The sequence below is a fragment of the Antennarius striatus genome, chromosome 23 (genome assembly GCF_040054535.1).
Source record: "Antennarius striatus isolate MH-2024 chromosome 23, ASM4005453v1, whole genome shotgun sequence".
NCBI lineage: Eukaryota > Metazoa > Chordata > Actinopteri > Lophiiformes > Antennariidae > Antennarius > Antennarius striatus.
The window spans coordinates 11,464,453-11,482,494 of NC_090798.1; the positions used below are offsets into that span (position 1 = coordinate 11,464,453).

The 18,042-nt window shown below is 42.2% G+C and overlaps 1 protein-coding gene across 4 annotated transcripts in view; it reads right to left on the reverse strand.

The window, feature by feature from the left end:
- The window catches only part of LOC137590866 (receptor-type tyrosine-protein phosphatase delta-like), a 109,697-nt gene that overhangs the window by 3,743 nt on the left and 87,912 nt on the right, over positions 1–18,042 (reverse strand). For 2 of the 4 annotated variants that reach the window (XM_068308682.1, XM_068308681.1), the window contains exons 21-32: positions 17,390–17,502; positions 15,501–15,542; positions 14,820–14,917; positions 12,392–12,515; positions 9,241–9,416; positions 7,979–8,098; positions 7,727–7,881; positions 2,788–3,073; positions 1,651–1,829; positions 1,327–1,453; positions 928–1,053; positions 17–171 (exon numbers count right to left, since the gene is read on the reverse strand). In XM_068308682.1, coding sequence (XP_068164783.1) covers positions 17–171; positions 928–1,053; positions 1,327–1,453; positions 1,651–1,829; positions 2,788–3,073; positions 7,727–7,881; positions 7,979–8,098; positions 9,241–9,416; positions 12,392–12,515; positions 14,820–14,917; positions 15,501–15,542; positions 17,390–17,502 — 1,701 coding nt within the window. The remainder of the gene's footprint in view (positions 1–16; positions 172–927; positions 1,054–1,326; positions 1,454–1,650; positions 1,830–2,787; positions 3,074–7,726; positions 7,882–7,978; positions 8,099–9,240; positions 9,417–12,391; positions 12,516–14,819; positions 14,918–15,500; positions 15,543–17,389; positions 17,503–18,042) is intronic. The other 2 variants (XM_068308684.1, XM_068308683.1) reach the window with 1 other exon arrangement.

Here is an 18,042-nt window from a genome sequence, read left to right on the forward strand (position 1 = left end):
GGGTGGATTCACTTACCTACAGTGGACCGAGATCGGCCCGTCTTGGCCGAACTGCTCTTTCGTTTTATGTACTTGACCGATGAAATCGATGAAACCCTCTCCCGACTTTGGCACTCCTTGTTCAGGCCAGTCCGTGAACTGAAACTGCCTCACTGTCCGCGACTGTCCATCCTGAGAAGAGAGGAAGCCAAGACCTGACCAAAAGGCAGTTCACACCTCAATCGTCCCAATCATGAAAAATCCAACTCCGTCGTTGGGTTTAAAGGTTCGAGACGGGACGCTTTAAGAGAAATTAAAGTTTAAAGCATCAGAGAAAGTTTTGTCATTCGAGATTCCTACTGTTTTACCTGGATGTATCAAACACGAATGCTAAAGATGCTAATTCCTTTGATGTTCTAACAGTTTGAGGGTGTGCATTCCAAAAAGCGATATTGTATCCCCTCGATAAGGAGAGCAATCCCATTGACGACATGGTGGAACATGCACTACAAAGCAGGAAGCCTGCGCTGTTTATCTGCGTAAGCCTTTGATGGAATTAAAAACTATGGCAAGTCAGTGCTGCCAGCACCGCACTTGTTTTTTACACATTGACATGTGTCATAATTCCAACAAATATATATATATATATATTTATTCTTGTGTTACACTTAAGGCAATAGATGAGTATAAACAAACACTTGATATAATGCCAGAGTTTTAAGCGCATGACTTAGTGTTAAATATTCATCATCTGATGCATTCAGCAGTCATTCAAATCATTCTTGGTGATTAAATACAGAGGTGTTAGAACATAATAAACACTGGACGATATTACTTTATGACTAAACCTTTGGGAATCCATGAGGTTAGGCCACAAACCAGATCTTGTGTCAACAATAACAATGAAGCCGGAGCTATGTTCTGGTCCCTTATGGGATGTCTGCTTACCCTGGCATCAGTCACTTTGAACTCTCTCAGGATATACTGGGGCATGTTATATTCTGCCATGGGATCCACCACAAAGTACTGGTATCTGGCCGACCTCTCCGCTGGCCAGTACTGGTGGCATTTTTCCTAAAGGGAGAGAGCGAAATAGAAATCCCACATTGAGCCCACAGCATTGTCTTCATACAGTAGATTCATTGTGTTCATTCCAAGAATTTTGTCATTCCATTCATACCGTATCTGCTGCTCGAAAGCTTTTATTCTCACAAGCTGAATCTGTGCTATGATATTTCATATTTAAAGCTGTCGTGTATTGTTTGAGTTTGTGTTCGGCTGCCAGAACAAGGAGGCTAATAAGACGAAAAAAAAAAAAAAAAGGGAAGACAACAAACACGTACGTACCCTGCCCATTTCTCTAAGCTTGGTAAGCATAACCACAATAGTTGAGTTGTGCTCCCAGAGCATCCTCCAGAAGTCCTCTGTGGTCTCTGCCAGCGGTCCCTGCGTGGCGATATAAGCTTTTTGTTGCCTGTGGGAATGTAATCACATGTTGGGAAAGGTGTGATTATCTCGGAATACACCAGATGCTTTCCTGTGAATGGTTTGATGGTGCTGAAGATGACAACGGCTAGTCTTCTAGCTCATGTTCACGCAACTGCTTGTATAAAATGCTAAAAATCCATTTGCAAATTCATTTCCTGGGCATGTGACTGCTAATGCACTTACCTGTAACCATCAATGAAGCTGGCATTGATGTAGTCGGAGCCTTCGACTCCTCGAATGGGCTGGAGAGACACCCGCGTGGACTCGTATGGCATGATGTTGACCAGGCGGTTCTTGAACTTGTTGCAGGGAAGATTGGCACTGATGAATCGTGACGTATGGGCTTTCGTGTTTGCCAAACGCTGCGTTGGGACAGACAAAGAGGTATATATGAGCAAAGTGGCTTTTCATGTAATCGTGTGAGACTGAAGGTAATCTATAAATGTTCAGAGTTTTGCGAACAACTGTATGTTTTTTGGACTCCGTCCTGCTGAAATGCAACTAGGAAAGAATGCAAAATAATAAGCTGTACACAGTGGTTGGTGAAATCTACACTATTATGCCTCATTTGTCATGTGGTTATATACTATTACACCTAACCTCAGTGTATGGAAATGACATCAAAGTGATTATGATCACAGCTTGCCTTTTGCAGGGAAAAAAAAAACACGTTATAATGAAAAGTCAGAGAAATGGATGCTGAAACGAGCTGGAAGTGGACAGAAGAGCAATCTAACCTGTTGATCATCTCTACGTGGAATCAGCATCCATCACGAAGCATAAAAGTAGGTGCGTGACAAAGGAAGGCAACACCATGCTCATAGCAACGCCGCAGACTGCTAGGGGCTGAATAGCGGTCGACCCTCTCATTGTAAATGAATATTGGCCCGGGCCCATTGGTAACTACCCTGTGGTGGGGAAAACCTGTGTTTGGCGTTCTCGTATATACCCAGAGCCCTGTTGCTAGAGAAAAAGGAACTTTTTGGGAAGGGGTGGGAACCGAGAAAGGGAGAGATTTTTACCCCATGTTGGGTTACACAAGCGAGTCAACTAATTGAAATGGAGAGGAAACCACAGGCCCCATGCTGTCTAGTGAGCCTAATGGGAGTTGGAAAATAACTGTACAGAAAATACCAAATCAATGACACCGGGGTCTGCATCTGACTCATAAAACAGTCTGCCAATGGGACGGCTGTTAATTCTTCGTGCATATTGCAAGTTGTTGGTGTAAAACTTCACGTCAGGTGGACTGTACTACACCGGCAGCATCCTAGACAACCAAAGCCAAGTAACCGGTCAACTCGGATTAACATTTTGTACCTTGAACTCCAGTTCCATGCCGGTGACGTTCTCTCCACCCTCTATCTGCGTCAGTTTCTGGATGTAGGCGTACAGGTTTCTAGCGGGCACTTCGGTGGTGCCGCAGTTGACGGCCTCCTGGAGAGCGTCGTGGATGAAGATGTACTGGTCCTCCGTCTGCACCATGTAGTTGCGTTGGGCGCGCATTAGCGTGACGTGACCGTAGATATCCACCGTCTTCTCGTGTTTGATACGTTCCAGCATGGCATCAATCACGATGAAGCAACCTGTGCGTCCAACCCCAGCACTACAATAAAGAAAAAGGATGTTTGATGTTATTGGATTGTTTCCTCAACTGTGATTGTATTTGATCTCAGTTTGGTGGAAGGAGAGGTGTCTCGGAACAAGACTTGACGAACTACCTTTCTACCTAAGTTCTTTGTGCCACTGTAGGATGGATCCATTTGACTTGGAGTGTAATTAAATGTGAAGTGGCACTGCACGGAGACGAGGGCTTGGCTGTCTCAACCTTCGATGGGCTCTGCAATCCAGCCTCTCCCCTCTGAACCCCACCTGTCCTCTTCAACCCATCAGGACTAATCGCTTACGCAATAGCAATGCTTAACCTTTGCCGCTGTGCCACCGGCTTCAACGCATTATCTCGCAAATGTGGGTACGGGAATGTTTTATAAGTGTGATTTTGATGGTTTTGTTCGTGTACCGGGAGACTTCTGAGAAGCGAAGACCTCAATTAACACCTGAATGGCATAGGAGCTTCAGCCGAGGCATTGAAATATAGGTCTATCATTGGTACGTTGGTGTGAAAATGCGCAAGTGAGGAAAGATGGTAAACTTTTCGACACCATCTACTGTTGCTACCCAGTTTCAGACACCCTACATACAGATGTGGACCCCTATTTTCGAATGCTAACAGTCTTAAATGTTCCCCCGTGAATATTCCATGTTCAACAACACAGATCTCAGCCCAGAATATGGTTCCTGATGACGATTTATTTACTGTAGGTTGATGGGTTGCTGCTAAATCTTATGCATCAACTTTTCACCCACCTCTTACACAGTACTGACAAAAGGAGTTCTCGCACTTGGCACTACAGAGCAAATAGGTTATCAATCCATTAAGCTGACATGCCTACGAGGTGCGAGCCATGCTCGTGTGCCTCCTTTGTTCTGATGGGAGCATTTGTTTTTCATTTGCTCTGAGGAACAGGGGGGGGGGGGTTGAGAAGGAAAAACTCAAGAGGCAGAGAAGTTAGTCCTGGGGGTCCAAGTCTGCTTAATGTGCCATGCTGCACTGAAACTGTGCTGAAATTGGAATAAAGACCCGCATGGGAGTCTTTGTCTTTAACAAATTATCAGATGATCACTTTAAAAATGGCTGACTTTGTCTGAACGAGCCGAAACTTTTTTCTTGTCTTTTTTTTTTTTTTTACTACTGCCATTTTCAAAATGTGCTTTTGAGTCAAAAGGACAACCGGGCCTTGGACATTTTGAAGAATGAATCACTTCCAGCTCTAAGAGCAACCCTTTTGGTAGAGGACGCCGAAACTTAAGAGGAGATTTCTCCCGTCGCCACAGCTGTTTCCAATCTGAAAACATTTTACAGTGCAGGCCTGAATGTGGGAGAGTGATGACCTGCTAGAGAGTAAGTGACAGAGTGACAGCATTGAGCTAGAGAGACGGAGACAGGGGGAAGATGAGAAATTGGAGGGGTGTGGGTGGGAGATTTGAGGATGGAAGGTAGACTTGTGGGGAAAGATGATGCCAGTTATCACAAAGTTGTCCGTTGGCAACTTAAATTAAACCGAAGTTTTCTTTAAATGTAAGACCAGGAAACGTCGGGAACATAAGCAATATTCCTGTACTGACAAGTGACGTTTTGTGTGTGGCGGAGTGAGGTGACGCATAAAGCCTTTGGAACATTTGACAGTTGAGGGAGAGCTGGCGGACTGACTACACTAATGACCTGACAGTGCCTTTTCAGCTAGTTGAGACCAGCTGCTGCGGACAAAAGTAAGAATCGGACTAATATGCTTTCCAGAAGTTTAGGGGAATAGGGAATGAGAGACAAAGTGTAGTTGTGAAACGCAGCTGCAATGAGTCCCCGGGAAGATAAAGCGTGAACAGCACTGAAAGCAATTACATATGTATTGTTACCAGATCTCTCGCAGTCAGCAAACATGTCACCGTTTCCCCAACACTGCCAATCGAACACATGCACATGAACTCAAAGTCAATAGGAGCATTGCATTGCTGTTAATAGAGTCAATAATTCATCCTCTGTCTGCATGAGAAACTTTTCAAAATGGTGAAGTAAACTCAAGACGGTAATTTATTTCTAACAAACTATGCATGGGATTCCGTTTTTCTGAGTTTACCCACGTTACCTCACAAAGATTCAGAGACGGTTGTGTGCTGATTCCTGTCACTCATCACATTCTGACAACAGAACGCCATTCCCTCTCCCCTCCTGCATGAAACTACACCATCATAATGAGCTCTGGGGTTTTTTTTGTTGCAACAGTACCCTCGAGTCCCCCCCTTTCCCTTCACTGCAGAACTAGTCTGAGAGGAGCTTGGCAACTCTGCATTGGCATGATGGAAATGAGGAGGCCAGATTTATTTCTTCCACATGGGATGTATTATATGCCCCCGTGGAACTAAACACACCGTTAAGGTCAGGGTTTTTGATGTATGAGGTCTTTGACGGTGGTGGCGGAGAAGCCGATGTTAAGGACGTACTTCCAACCAAAGGAAAAGCGCTGGTGCTTATTTGCCGAGGTGCAGTTCCCCTTCAAATTGGAGTAAAACAGATCCTAATGGTGATAGTTAGGAGGTCTTGAAAGCGCTACTGTAGCATGAGACAGTCTTCTGCTGCTCATTTGGGCTTGAATCACAAATAGATACCAAAAGAAGTCAGAACCAACACAAAGCAGGAGTTAGGTAAACTGCATAGGTTATTATAGAGGCAAGAAAAGAACAGAAAAGCAGGGTGTCAGGGTAAATGTTCCTTCTTTCAAGTTGAGCTCTTTCAAACTGTGATTTGATCCATCAAAAGTTTCCCTTTCGGGTCAATGGGAGAGGCCAGTTCTCCATGAGTTTTAGAGAAGTCCTGCTGACCTCTTCCGTCACCCCGCAATACCAGAGTAACCCTTTATCCAGAAGAGCAAAACAATCCAGGACCTCGAGGTTAGAGAAAAACAGCAGGAACAAGGAAAGGAGGAAACTTCCATTAGAGGCAAGTTTGTGAAGACGCCGCGGTACTCTCACTTTGTGGAGACACATGCATTCATTTAGATTTTTACTGTTAAATAACCCAAATTCCTTTGGTCTGAGTTAACCACAGGCTTTCTCGCACTGTTTGAAGGAATGTCTGGCTTGTGTGTCAAATGATGTCACACGGAAAAAAAAGTTAACAGATAAATCAAATTCTATGTACAGAATCAAGCAGTTTTCATGGTCACCAATTTTTTTTTACATTTTTAAAATCTTTTTTGTTTGGTCTAAATTCCTTGCCAAAAATTTTGGATTCAAGTATTTTTTTTTGCATCAAAATACTTTTTGGAAACTGCTTGTGAATTTCACTTGCAACTCAAAAAACTTTGGGGGGGGGGATCCTGTACCAAGATGATTCATTTGTTTTGCGAGTTATTTTGTTGACGGAGGTACGATTCTGGAAAAAAATCGCTTGTCGTGCGTCTGTTGAGTAACAGCAACACATTTTCTGGGTGGTTAAAGCGATGGCTCATGGTGGTCTGGAGATAATAACATTTGTGATGCATGTTTCTAATTAGTAATTTTCAGAGAAGAAGCAGTGTGCTGTTTATTTTAATTTAGCGCTTTACTTTGAACCTTACACACCGCCACCACCATTGATTGTCTGTTTTTATGTCTTTATGGTCTCTACGGTGTATACATGGTAAGCTAAAAATTTTTGATGTACCAACTAATTAATGAAGCGCTCTAGAGACTGTACAAAGCGTGTTAATTATAGGCACCAAAAAGTGTGGTTTTTTTTTTCTTTCTTGGCTTTTTATCTAGGTCTTTTTGTATGCGTGTTAAAACGGCTTCAGTAAATCTACAGGATATCTAAAGTATGTAAATTTAAAAAGATGGCTCGGCTTTAAAACGGTGGTCCAACATGGAAGTGAGTGAATGCCTCTTAGAGGATTTGGAGCTCGGTAATGGCTGCATCTGATAGGGAGCCAGAGGAATTAAACCCCCCCCCCCCCACTACCACCACCACCAGCCCACCCCCATCTGCAGAGTGACATTAATTCCTGCATTCTGCTTCATTGTAAAAAGCCAGGATTTTCAATTTGAAGTGATTCAGCAACTAGCTCTAATTAACTTCAGCATGTGGTAATTCTGATTCTTCAGTAATCCCCCCCCCCCCGTCTCTTTTTTTTTTTTTTTTTGTCACTTTCTGACACAAGTTTCTCTCCATTACACTAACTATCGCTGTTTTTGTCATTTTTTACAACCTTTTTTTTCCTCCCTTCAGTCGGTTCCTTTCTCTGTTCGGAGCCTCTGACAAGAGTTTTGAGAGAAGTCGGCCAGAAGTCTCTTATATCTTTGGCCCGCTCTCTTTGGGAAGAGAAGCTGGCTTGAAAATGAGTTGTTTCACTCGGAATAACCCAAGGGATTAGCCAAGACAGTTTGTGGCTTGGCGCACTAGTGGTGAGGCAACAAATGCCACAGATCTACATGTATTTGTACGTCCAGTTTTTATTTGTATGCTATGACGAAAGCGAATTTAGTCTGGTCTTTCAGTGTCCAGTTTTGTCTCCATCGAATATTCACCTCGCTATTTCGTCTGTTTTAAAAAAAAAACCAAACAAAACTCTGAGAGACCATAAATATATTGCACTTTGGAAAATGTATTCATATATTCATTACAGCGAAAATCTGGATGTATTTGCGAGGTCCTGTTGTTTCCTACCTGCAGTGTACCACCATGGGCCCCGCGTCTGGCGGATTGCAAGCTTTCACCCGTCTCAGGAAGGCCAGGAACGGAGTGGGGTGCTCCGGCACCCCGTGGTCCGGCCAGGCCGTAAACTGGAACTGCCTCACCTCTCTTTTCTCGCTGGAGCCGTTCTAAAGAGACGGAGGCGGAGAGAGGTTAGCGACCTCGACTCAAAACGCTTGACAGCTGTTGCGGCTGGAGGAACTAAAAATCGGAGACGCTCCTTACTTTAAAAAGTGCAAATGTCCTGACGCAGTATGTCGCCAGCTCTACTGTGTCTAGTAGCGTCACTTGGATGAGGCCGTATGTCTCCGTCCCTCTTGTGGGCCAATACTGGTCGCATTTCACCTGCAATAGAGGGAGGTATGACATTAAAGAATATATGAAAACGTCATGCCCTAAAAAGATCTTCATCCAGTTGATGCGTAGCTCAAATGTACAATCAAATATTAGAATAAAATGTTCAGTTTACCCTAATTTGTCTGGGTTTGGTTCTGTAATCAATTACGTGACCTGAGATACTGGCACAGAACCAACAGATCCATTAATTGTTCTGACATGCTCGATCCTTACAAAGCTAATTATAGTTTCCGGCTACATTAGCTGCTCGGATTTATTGCTATCCAGAGCAGACAGCTTTGTTTTCCAATTAACAACCAATAATATACTGTTACGACTGATCTGATGCGATGCCGGTGTTGGAAAGGAAATAACTTGGCTGCAATTGATTTTTTTCCCCCTTCATATCATCAAAAAGAACTGAGTTTTTAGTAGAATGTGCAACAAAAACGCTAATTATGGGTTTGGGTCTTGGACGCCTCTTGGGACACCAATGCTCCAGATCCTAGAAAAGTCTTTTTCAAAAAACATGTTTCAGTGAACTATCACAAAAAGCCGCCACAGGAGCTGATTTGCGTTGCAGATTGGATGGATTGAGAAAGAAAACTGCCTCCTGAATTGAGTCAGCACCGCTGCTAAACGCTACGCCAGTCTCTTAGAGAAGGCATACAAGTGTGAAGGTCAGGGGCTTATGGAGTCGGAGCTAGCACTTTCATGTGCTCAGTCAAACGCTGCAAGATGTGCAAGAGGGAGGGAAGAAAGTGCCTTTTTTGACCATGTCACCCGTAAACAAGTGGTGAGCTTTCTCTTCACTACTCTGAGTGTTTTATCAGATTGTAACTAAGAGCTTGAGGCAAAGTTAAGGACAGGAGTGACGCTACATCCCGCCGTGACCGGGACTATAGTAAAAAAAAGCTTTTAAAGGTAGAATTGGTGAAGGAATGATCTTGGGAAATTTGAAAGGTAGGCATCATATTACACAATTTAAAAACGGTTGCGCAAAACCATTTTTAAGGTTGTGAGAGTCTTAGAGAGACTCTAAGACTCTCACAACCTTAGAGTCTTAGAGAGACTCTAAGACTCTAAGGTTGTGATGGAACTGCTAAGAATTTGACTCCAATGCCGTTGAGTGTGTCTTTTCCGTCTCCTACCCTGGACCTCTCCTCCAGTTTGGTCATCATGACAATAATGGCGCTCCTCTGCTCCCAAATCATCCTCCAGAATTCACCGAACGTCTCCGGCAGAGATCCTTGGGTGGCGATGTAAGCGTTCTGCTTCCTGTATCCGTCGATGTAGTTTGCGTTTATGTAGTCGCTTCCAGGGATACCTTAAAAGAGACAAGTTTGAAATGATGAGACAGTAAATGCCACAAACTTGGCAACTTTTCTAAGTCTTCATTTTCCCCGATTCTTTTGTCGACATCATGCGAGCTCTTCCCGACATCTGGGAACACGGCGCTAAGTCTGTGTTTTCTCTGAGTGTTAAATGGAAAAAGAAATAATAACACAAAAACAGGCCCATTTGGAGCCCCCAAACAGCACATTTAGATCCACAGTTTTTTGTGTCCCCTCTTCCATATCTGCGACTGACACACAGATAAAGCCCTGGTCTGTAGAAGTCTATCACCACACATGGAGAAAAACACATCAACAAAAAAATAGCAAAACAATTTTCCTCCCTCATCTCCCCCTCTCCCTCCTTCCTCCTTCCCTTTGCTTGTATTAAATGAAAGGCACAGCAGCCCTTTTGGAATCCAGGCACAGAGACAGCGCTGACAGCTAGTCAATGCTTTAGGACTGGCAGTTTAGGGGCTTCGCGCACACATGGTCGACCAAGATAAGTCTCATCTGCATGGACGCCACGTATCAGAGAAGCCCCCTCACTCCAACCCACCATCCACCCCTTCTTTTCCCAAAACTCCTTTTTACACTCAGGTAACTTATTCCACGTGAAAAAAGGGAAGGAAAAATGTGCTGTGAACACATGCAAAAAACATTTATTTGTATTTATTTTTTTTGTTGTTGTTGATGCCGTCGACGCAGAAAAAGGGCGGCTCTACATTCCTGTGATGGACACGGGATAAATACAATTAAGTCCAATGTGTTTTTCAAAATTGAAAAGCGAAAAGCTAAAAAAAAAAAAAGAAGAAAAAAAGAAAAAGAAAAAGAAAAGAAACACATTACTGTGGTTTAATGAGAACAGGGCGGCGTTGTTTAATGCGTATTTGTAAATGGATTTCGCCCTTTATGCTGTCTGTCACTCAGGATTTGTGCAAAATTCTAATAATTTCTCCGACAATGTCCTTATTGAGAAATAAACATTTTCTTAGACCAGGACTCATATGAGGAAAGGAATCGCAAACGAAATGTGAAAATATTTTAGGGCGCAACACTATGATAGAGTATAAAACTTTTTTTTTTTTTTTTTTAAAAGGAGGACATTGTGAAAAAAAATAAAAAATCCTGGATTCTAGCCTATTTCCTTTATAAACTTTAGAAGGGCGACACAGAAAACTGTTAATCTGATTATTGTGGAACGTTCCAAACAGGTGTTTTCTAAGGATTCTTCCGTTTTCCCGATCTTTTCTCTCCCTTGTTTTTACTTGTTTGAGACGGTTTGTTGGCATGAAGTGAGAATCAAAAGTCAAAATTTGCAATTTACATCTGTTTTACGTCAAAATGTGTTAACAAAGTGTTTTTGATTAGTATTTTCTAGAGCGTTGCAACCAGTATGGCGATGTAAAGACTTCATGTTGTGCATTTATGCAGATGACACTTTTTTCTACCCATCATCTGATTGCAGCACAGATTTAGACAGTTGTCGTATTAGATTTGATTAAAAAAACTGTCTCTTTTGATTGAACGAGAATCGGTTTGTGACAGCTCCTACACTAAATATAGAACAGTAAAAAATAAAAACAGCAATCTTTCACATTTGTGTTGCAAACAAAACCTTAGGAGTTTATGTTGTTTGCAGGAATCATGTGTTGTAATTGAAACAGCAAGTTTTGGCAAACGAAGGGGAGACAAAAGTCATTGGGATTAATTTTAGATAACAGTTTAATCCATGGAAACTTGGCAAGAGGTGACACATCAGTCTTTATAAGTGATGCTGGGATCAAAGTTCACCGATGTACTGGAGCTTCGGAGCGGCTGTCTTCCACAGATTCTGCTGATCCGTCCCCACGTCAGTAAAAATTTTGAAAGTGCTGCAGCTGTCTTCGAATTCTGATGTCAAATCCCAAATCCCTTTATTCAAATAACTCAATCAGAATAAACAATAGAATCTCTGCTTGCCAAAAAGGCTTTGTGGAGGCTTTAAAAGGAAAAAGAGAAAGTCCCTCATGTCCCCTCTGGCTTGCTGTAGTACAGAGGCTCCAATGTGGGAGCACAGATGTATTTAACGCCCGACTAATGGAGTTCCATCAACATTGAAATTGGGTGTTGTTTCAAAGAAACCGTAAAAAAAAAAAAAAAAAGGGTTCTCTGAGTCTTCATCTGTTTTTGTCACGTTGGCCATTTATTTCTTTGTTTGTTGTCCTTCCCTAATGGAAACGGTCAATTAATAGATAATGAAAGTCTGCATGTGCATTTATGCGTTAATACAATCAACCTGTGCTTCCAGCACTCAACTTTAACAATTTCATAATGTGTGTGAATTCTCTCTCCTGCACTGAACAGAGAAGGAAAGCACCAAAGATCCCGATTGGACTTTTTAAAGTCTGGTTCCGTGATGGACTCCAGTGAAACTCTAGACTTTTGGAATTCGAGATTGGCAGATCTTGAAGAAGTGTCATCCAGGTAGAGCGATTAGTAATGTCTTGTCACAATCTGAGCTCTCTCAGTGTCCTTATTTCGCTTTGTTGCTTTGCGTTTGTCAGATTCAACCAAGTGACAAATAGAAAAACACGTCATCCTCACAAATTATTAAACTAAGCTCCATTTCTCACCATTTCTTTCTGAAAGGGGGTAAACAGGCCGTGGCTATATATAAAAATGTTAGCGCAGGCACTACCCATAAAGGAATCACCTGGTGTCAAGGCGGGGAAAAAAGATGCTGGTAAAACTTTCTTATGTCTCAGTATTTTAAGGGAAAATTGTCTTTTTATAAATCCGCCTCTTTCTTTGTGAGGACCTTGAGGCGTGAAGGGAAATAAGTAGTCTGACATGCTAGCAGAGACATGTATTTTAGAAGTACAGTGTGGTTTGTGCTCCTTGAGGTCTAAAGGATAGAAGAAGCCTGATCTGGCTGTGGGAATTGATGCAGCAGCAGGTGTGAAGGAAGACGTCGTGGGCGGCATACCATCAATAGCAGAGAGCAGGACTCTGGAATGGTCGTAGGCAATCACGTTGGCATATCTGTTCTTTGGCTTGTTGACCTCCAGGTTGGAGTGCTCCCATGTGAATTGCTGACCGGGGTCGATGGACTGTGAAGTGGAAGAAAACAGTAGATTATTTAGGTCTTTATGAACATTTAATAGCCGTTCGATGCTAATATCAAGCGAGACGTTGGGGCAATTGTCCGTTCGGTGGTGGTTTGTGAAAGATCAATATCAGAAAGCTGGCCTTGTGCCGAAATGAAAATCTGATTGATTGCACTTTACTGTTATTTTAATAGGGTATACTGTGTGCTTAAAACAGAAGATATTTAGCAAGGCCTTGTTTGAAGAACAGTTTTAGAAGGGTTCATTTAAGCAGAAACTTGAATAGAAGTTGTGAATTTTCTAGATTTACAAGGAAATGCCACTTTAAATTGTTTGATGAAATCATTTCAATTTAGATTCTTTTAAAAAAATTGTCTTCATCAATATGGAAAAACATCAAATGTAGATCCAGAGAAGGAGCAGAAAGAAGATTCATTTTTTTATGATCAAGCAAAACCTAAATAAAATACAAAAAGTGTCTATTGGGTTTTTTTTCATTGTGATACAACGTTTCCATAATTTGCTTTTTTTTTTTTTTTGTGATCAAACTGTGTGTTGTCCTTGGCGTGAAATACACACAATTAGATTTACAAAAAAAAAAAAGAAACCTTCCGCATTGGACACAAAGGAAAAAAAGCTCTCGTTCCACCGGCTTTCCTCATTTCATTTTTTAGGACTTTGCAGCACAAACCAGAATACCTCACCGGAGACCAGCTGACCAGACGTCGCTACGCAAAGACACTAATAAGGGTCCCTCATCGCCGATAAATGAACCATAAAATATAATATCACAAAAGGGGAAAATTCAAAGACATGAAGAATATTGTTTCATTTCACATCGCAGATAAAATATGAGTCGTTTTTTTATTTTGCTTTTCTTTTTAAAAACTCAAATACTGTTGTGGCTTAATCTCGTCACTAACCTTGTTAATCTCAATATGAGTCATCTTCTACCACGTCTTTAGAGTAATTTATCGGTGCAAAAACTCATACAAGAAATGTTTATATTGTTCATTTAATTGTGGAAACTTTAGAATAGCAGTGTGGCCTTGGAAGAAAATACATTAAGGGGTATTTAACGTGAATGCAGAACTACATATCAGCACAGAAATCACCTAAAGCGGCAATCAGCGAGCGACAAACCTCTGGTTAAGCCTTATATTTTATCAAAATATGTTGTAACACTGAGCTACAGCATTTTCTCATAATAAAAAAATCTTTATTTCATTGTTCTCACGAAATTGCTTTCCACTACTCTCGAGTAAACACTATGAAATTGGATTTCAATGTACTTAAGCTGCAATAATGATTGGGCAGCTTGGCAGCCGCCCATGTGGTGACCTCATAGATTTGGGAATAGCTGCGGGTGACACTTCCCATCTCGCAACGATGCCCCTGAAAGCATCGTGTCCTCGTGTGTTTATCCAGGCTCCAAAAACATTAAATTCATGGACAACGCAACCATGATATGAAGCAAATATTTACAACTTGATGACACAAAAGACTCTAATATCTAATCACAAGACGAACCGATATAATTATCATTACTGCTGTGTTTCATGCTGCATCTGTGCATTCTAATTGTGGTGCGATTCTACATAACTTATTAGTCACTCCCGTTGGTGAAGCAATAGGTCTCCCCAGGATAAACATCACTGAGTATCCTCCAATAGTTTCATTCATTACACAGTGGGTTGAGTATTTGCTGCAACACACGCCTATTAGGAGTTGGAAAGAGTCATTATATTTGAATTATATATGATAGGTATAATGTAATTATTGTAGGTGTAATGATGTCATACGGACAACACTGTGAAACCATTCAACGTGCTGTATTTGCTGTTTCTAATGCTTCACACATCAGCATTACTCACACCTTTTAAAAGAGGTATTTATATCATCTTTTTGTGTTTTTTTTTGGTCGTTTTGGCTGTATTCCTTCACAACAAACATCTCTGACTGCCAAAACAAGAAAAACACAGGTTTTTTTTACTAATGGTATTTATAATGGGCTCTTTCACATTAAAGTGTCTCTGTCTTGTCTTGCCAGTGAACTAGAGGGTATAATGGGAGGACTGTACCGCTGTAAGGGGAATAGAAGCTGTTATTAATAGAGGCTGTATAAAATATGATGATTTTTCTTAGATCTTGGATGGTGTGATTGTCTTCCACCAGAGCCTGTTAGCACATTTCAACTGTCCTATGATTGCCATCATAAGTTCTCGAAGAAAGGTTCATTAACTCATCTATAGGCGTCAATTCCATTCAGGGAGTTAATGGTCAAGAACAGTCCGTTGGTTTGCTTACCTCATACTCCTGTGAAAACTTGAGGTTGTCGTTGGCTTTTAAGCGCTCTTGGTGATCTGCCAGGTCCAAAATGGGGATAGGTGGGTGGTTAGCCATACCTGTCAATCAAACAGTAGTTAAGTCACCAGTCTTGTGAAAAAACAAACAAAACAAAAAAAAAGCATCACCAAAGCAAAGGCTGACAGTGACTAATAAGTAGACAAGCAGGATGTGTGTTTAACGGGAATGGAAGAGTGGTTCTTGTTAGGCTAGTTGTTTTTACTCAAAGCATCGGCCATGCTCATAGAGAGAATATGGACACAAGAAGCCAATGAGAAGTCACCGAGCACTTGCACCAACTGGGACTCTCCCTATTGAGAGAGAAGAATGTTATTCACAAAGACATCTGCGGTGGAGAGTTAGCATGACGGTAAGACACAGACACAAACATCCCCCCACCCACCCAAAAAAAAGAGAAACCAAAAATAAAGAGAAATGCCTGCTTTGAGTGATAACTTGTTTTCAGGCTGTCATGTCAAACTCCGCCCCCCCCCCTGCGATGGCAAAGCGTCAACACCAGATGGATTAGATGGGGGGGGGGGTTGAGAACAAGACTGAGCATAAAAAAAGGAAAATAACCTAAATAAAGCAAAAAAAAAAAAGAAAAAGAAAATGCCGAATGCGTAATCGAGACCGACTAACTTGACAAATGGAGGTTACTGGGGTGACTGGATACGTCTGAACCTGTGGAGGAAACGGCGGCGCAGTTAAGAAAAACTGAAGATGTTATTGCAATGTGATGAAGTTTTTCTTCTCAGAAAAGGTAGAAATTGAAACTGGTTTTGCCAATCCAGGTCATTCAGATAAAAAAAAAAAAGGAAGAATAATCTTAGCAACACAAACCCAAGTTGAGAAACCATAAACATAGGGTCCTAAGTTGCCTAGCCTACAACTTGATGTTAACTCCACTTTGAGACTGAAGATGCTGCTGTGGACTGAGGTCATTGGTGGAATAGTGAGGAACTAAGAAACTCTGAAGTCCAGGGGATCGAACAAGACTGACGCAAACTCGGACAGACTTTTGAATCTGCCTTTATCCAAAGACCTTCAACAACCTCGCGTGCTATTTTGTCACGCTAGGTGAGAGTCTATTTCTTTGTCTCTCTCCAACATTCGCACGGTGTTTCATTTTGGTTGCTGCCACAAGTGGGCATTAGCTAATGGAAGTTGAGCCTCATTTTCCCACCCACTCTCACATCTCTGAAAGATGGCAAAAGGTGTTTCTATTGCAGCCCTGCTCTCAAAATCCATTTCCACCACTGGGGGGGACAATGAAAGTACCATTTCCAACATGGTGTTGCTCAAACATCAAGCATCCTTAAGAAGGTCCTTAAAGAGAGGTGATAGAAAGAGTGAGTGAGTGGTGGAGGGAGGAGGACTAATGTGGAAGCGCTTTGGGACTTGAAAGTGGTCACATGGCAAGGGAAAAGGTTGGGTCCTTTTCTTCTGAGAGAGAGAGCCAAGACGACAGCTTTCAGAAAATGCTGTTTTTTGGGGAAGGGGGTGGGAATGATGGCTTAAAGAGGTGAGCGAAATGGTGGGAGGATGGATGACATCAGTATGAAAGCCAAAAGGAAAAATACCTCTCTGCCAGGGTGAAACAGCTGGTAATAGTCCTAACATCATTGAAGAGTATTCATAAATATGCATAATCTTTTTTTTTTTTTTTTTTACAAAAATGACCCTGGAGGGATAATTCATTTTTCTTTCATACCGGCTGACCTGAAAAATATGGCATGGAATTACAACATCATTGTCGGTTTTCTGAACACCTGTCTCAAAGCCCAACCGGCAGCAGAAGAACTCAAACGACAGTTAAATGCATCTCCCTCGGTCAGGACAGGGGGGGCAAAGATGCATATCTCCTTTCCAGGCGATAAATGGACTGTGACGCCCATCTTATCCCCCTGGGGCGAGAAATGGACACATGACTTAGCCGAGGGATAGCTGCCGACCCCAACTCGCAGAGGGATAGCTGCCGACCCCAGCTGCACAAGCCTACCCAAGGTAGACTTTAGCAGCTCCTGGCTAGTTGTTCACATTGCATACAAAACAGACTCCTGAGCCAGGACATCATTTGTATTTCCTCTCACCTTCCACGGCAACGCATTCAACAACTCTCTTAGTGGTGTGCTACAGTTCACCAGGACTGGACTATTCTGAAGAAGTACAACATGTCTTGATGACCTGGGGAGCACGGTTGAAGGAGGAGACAGCTGCCAAGAAACTGTCAAGCCTACATTTCCGCCTCTACATTTTCCACCGAGAAGCGCCTCCGGGGAGGAAACTGTCAGTTTTGGCCCCTACCCTACCTCACTTTAAGCACCTGTCCCCTATCTCCATGCAAACCATTCACTTGTTTCACACCAATCTAAATGTAGAGATTATTGACTTTTTAGGACGTAATGGCGGTCAATGTTTGGGTCTCAGTAGTGGTTTGCAAAGGTGCGAACAACAGAATATGAACAAGTCCGTTATGGGATCGCCATTCAGTTGGATATATACCGCCAACGAAGATCTGGAACACTCACCAGGCGTTTGGAAGTTGAGTCGTCGAAGCTCGACCGGGTCGGTGGGGTGATGCAGCGGCATCTCCTTATTGTTCGGGAGGCTACCTTTCCTTGCTTCGGATTCTGCTCTTTTTCTGCAGAACAAAGGGCAACTTGTGATTAATTTTTGCATAACCTCACAGCTCGCCTTGTGGTCTTATAACCACTGAAGGCAAATATGTAATTATAGGGGCTGCGAGTTAACGTCCCTGCAGTACATAGGGCTACAGAGGGTGGGCTAAATGCTCCTTCAAATGCTACTTTTTTCAATGTCAATGCCAGTTAAACAATATAGTCATGTTGAAGCCATACTTAAAGCTGGCATTAATACATTATAATTTAACATGGAGCTGTTTCTGTTGTTTTAAACAACATGAACACAAAGGTATCATTTAGTACTAGGCTACAGGACCTGATAGGTCTTTGTTTCAGACGTGTTATTCAGCTTCTCCAAAGCAGTTTTTAAGATTTGCATTTGTCGGGCATCCCTGTTTTTTTTTTCATATATCTTGGGGTACGATATGTACAGTCCAGAAAGGGATTTTTGAGGCAGCATTGGTTTTTCCCCTGTTTCTTTCTCGCTCTTACCTGTCTGGTTTGCTGCTCCATTGGTCGGCAAGAAAGGAAATATTGAC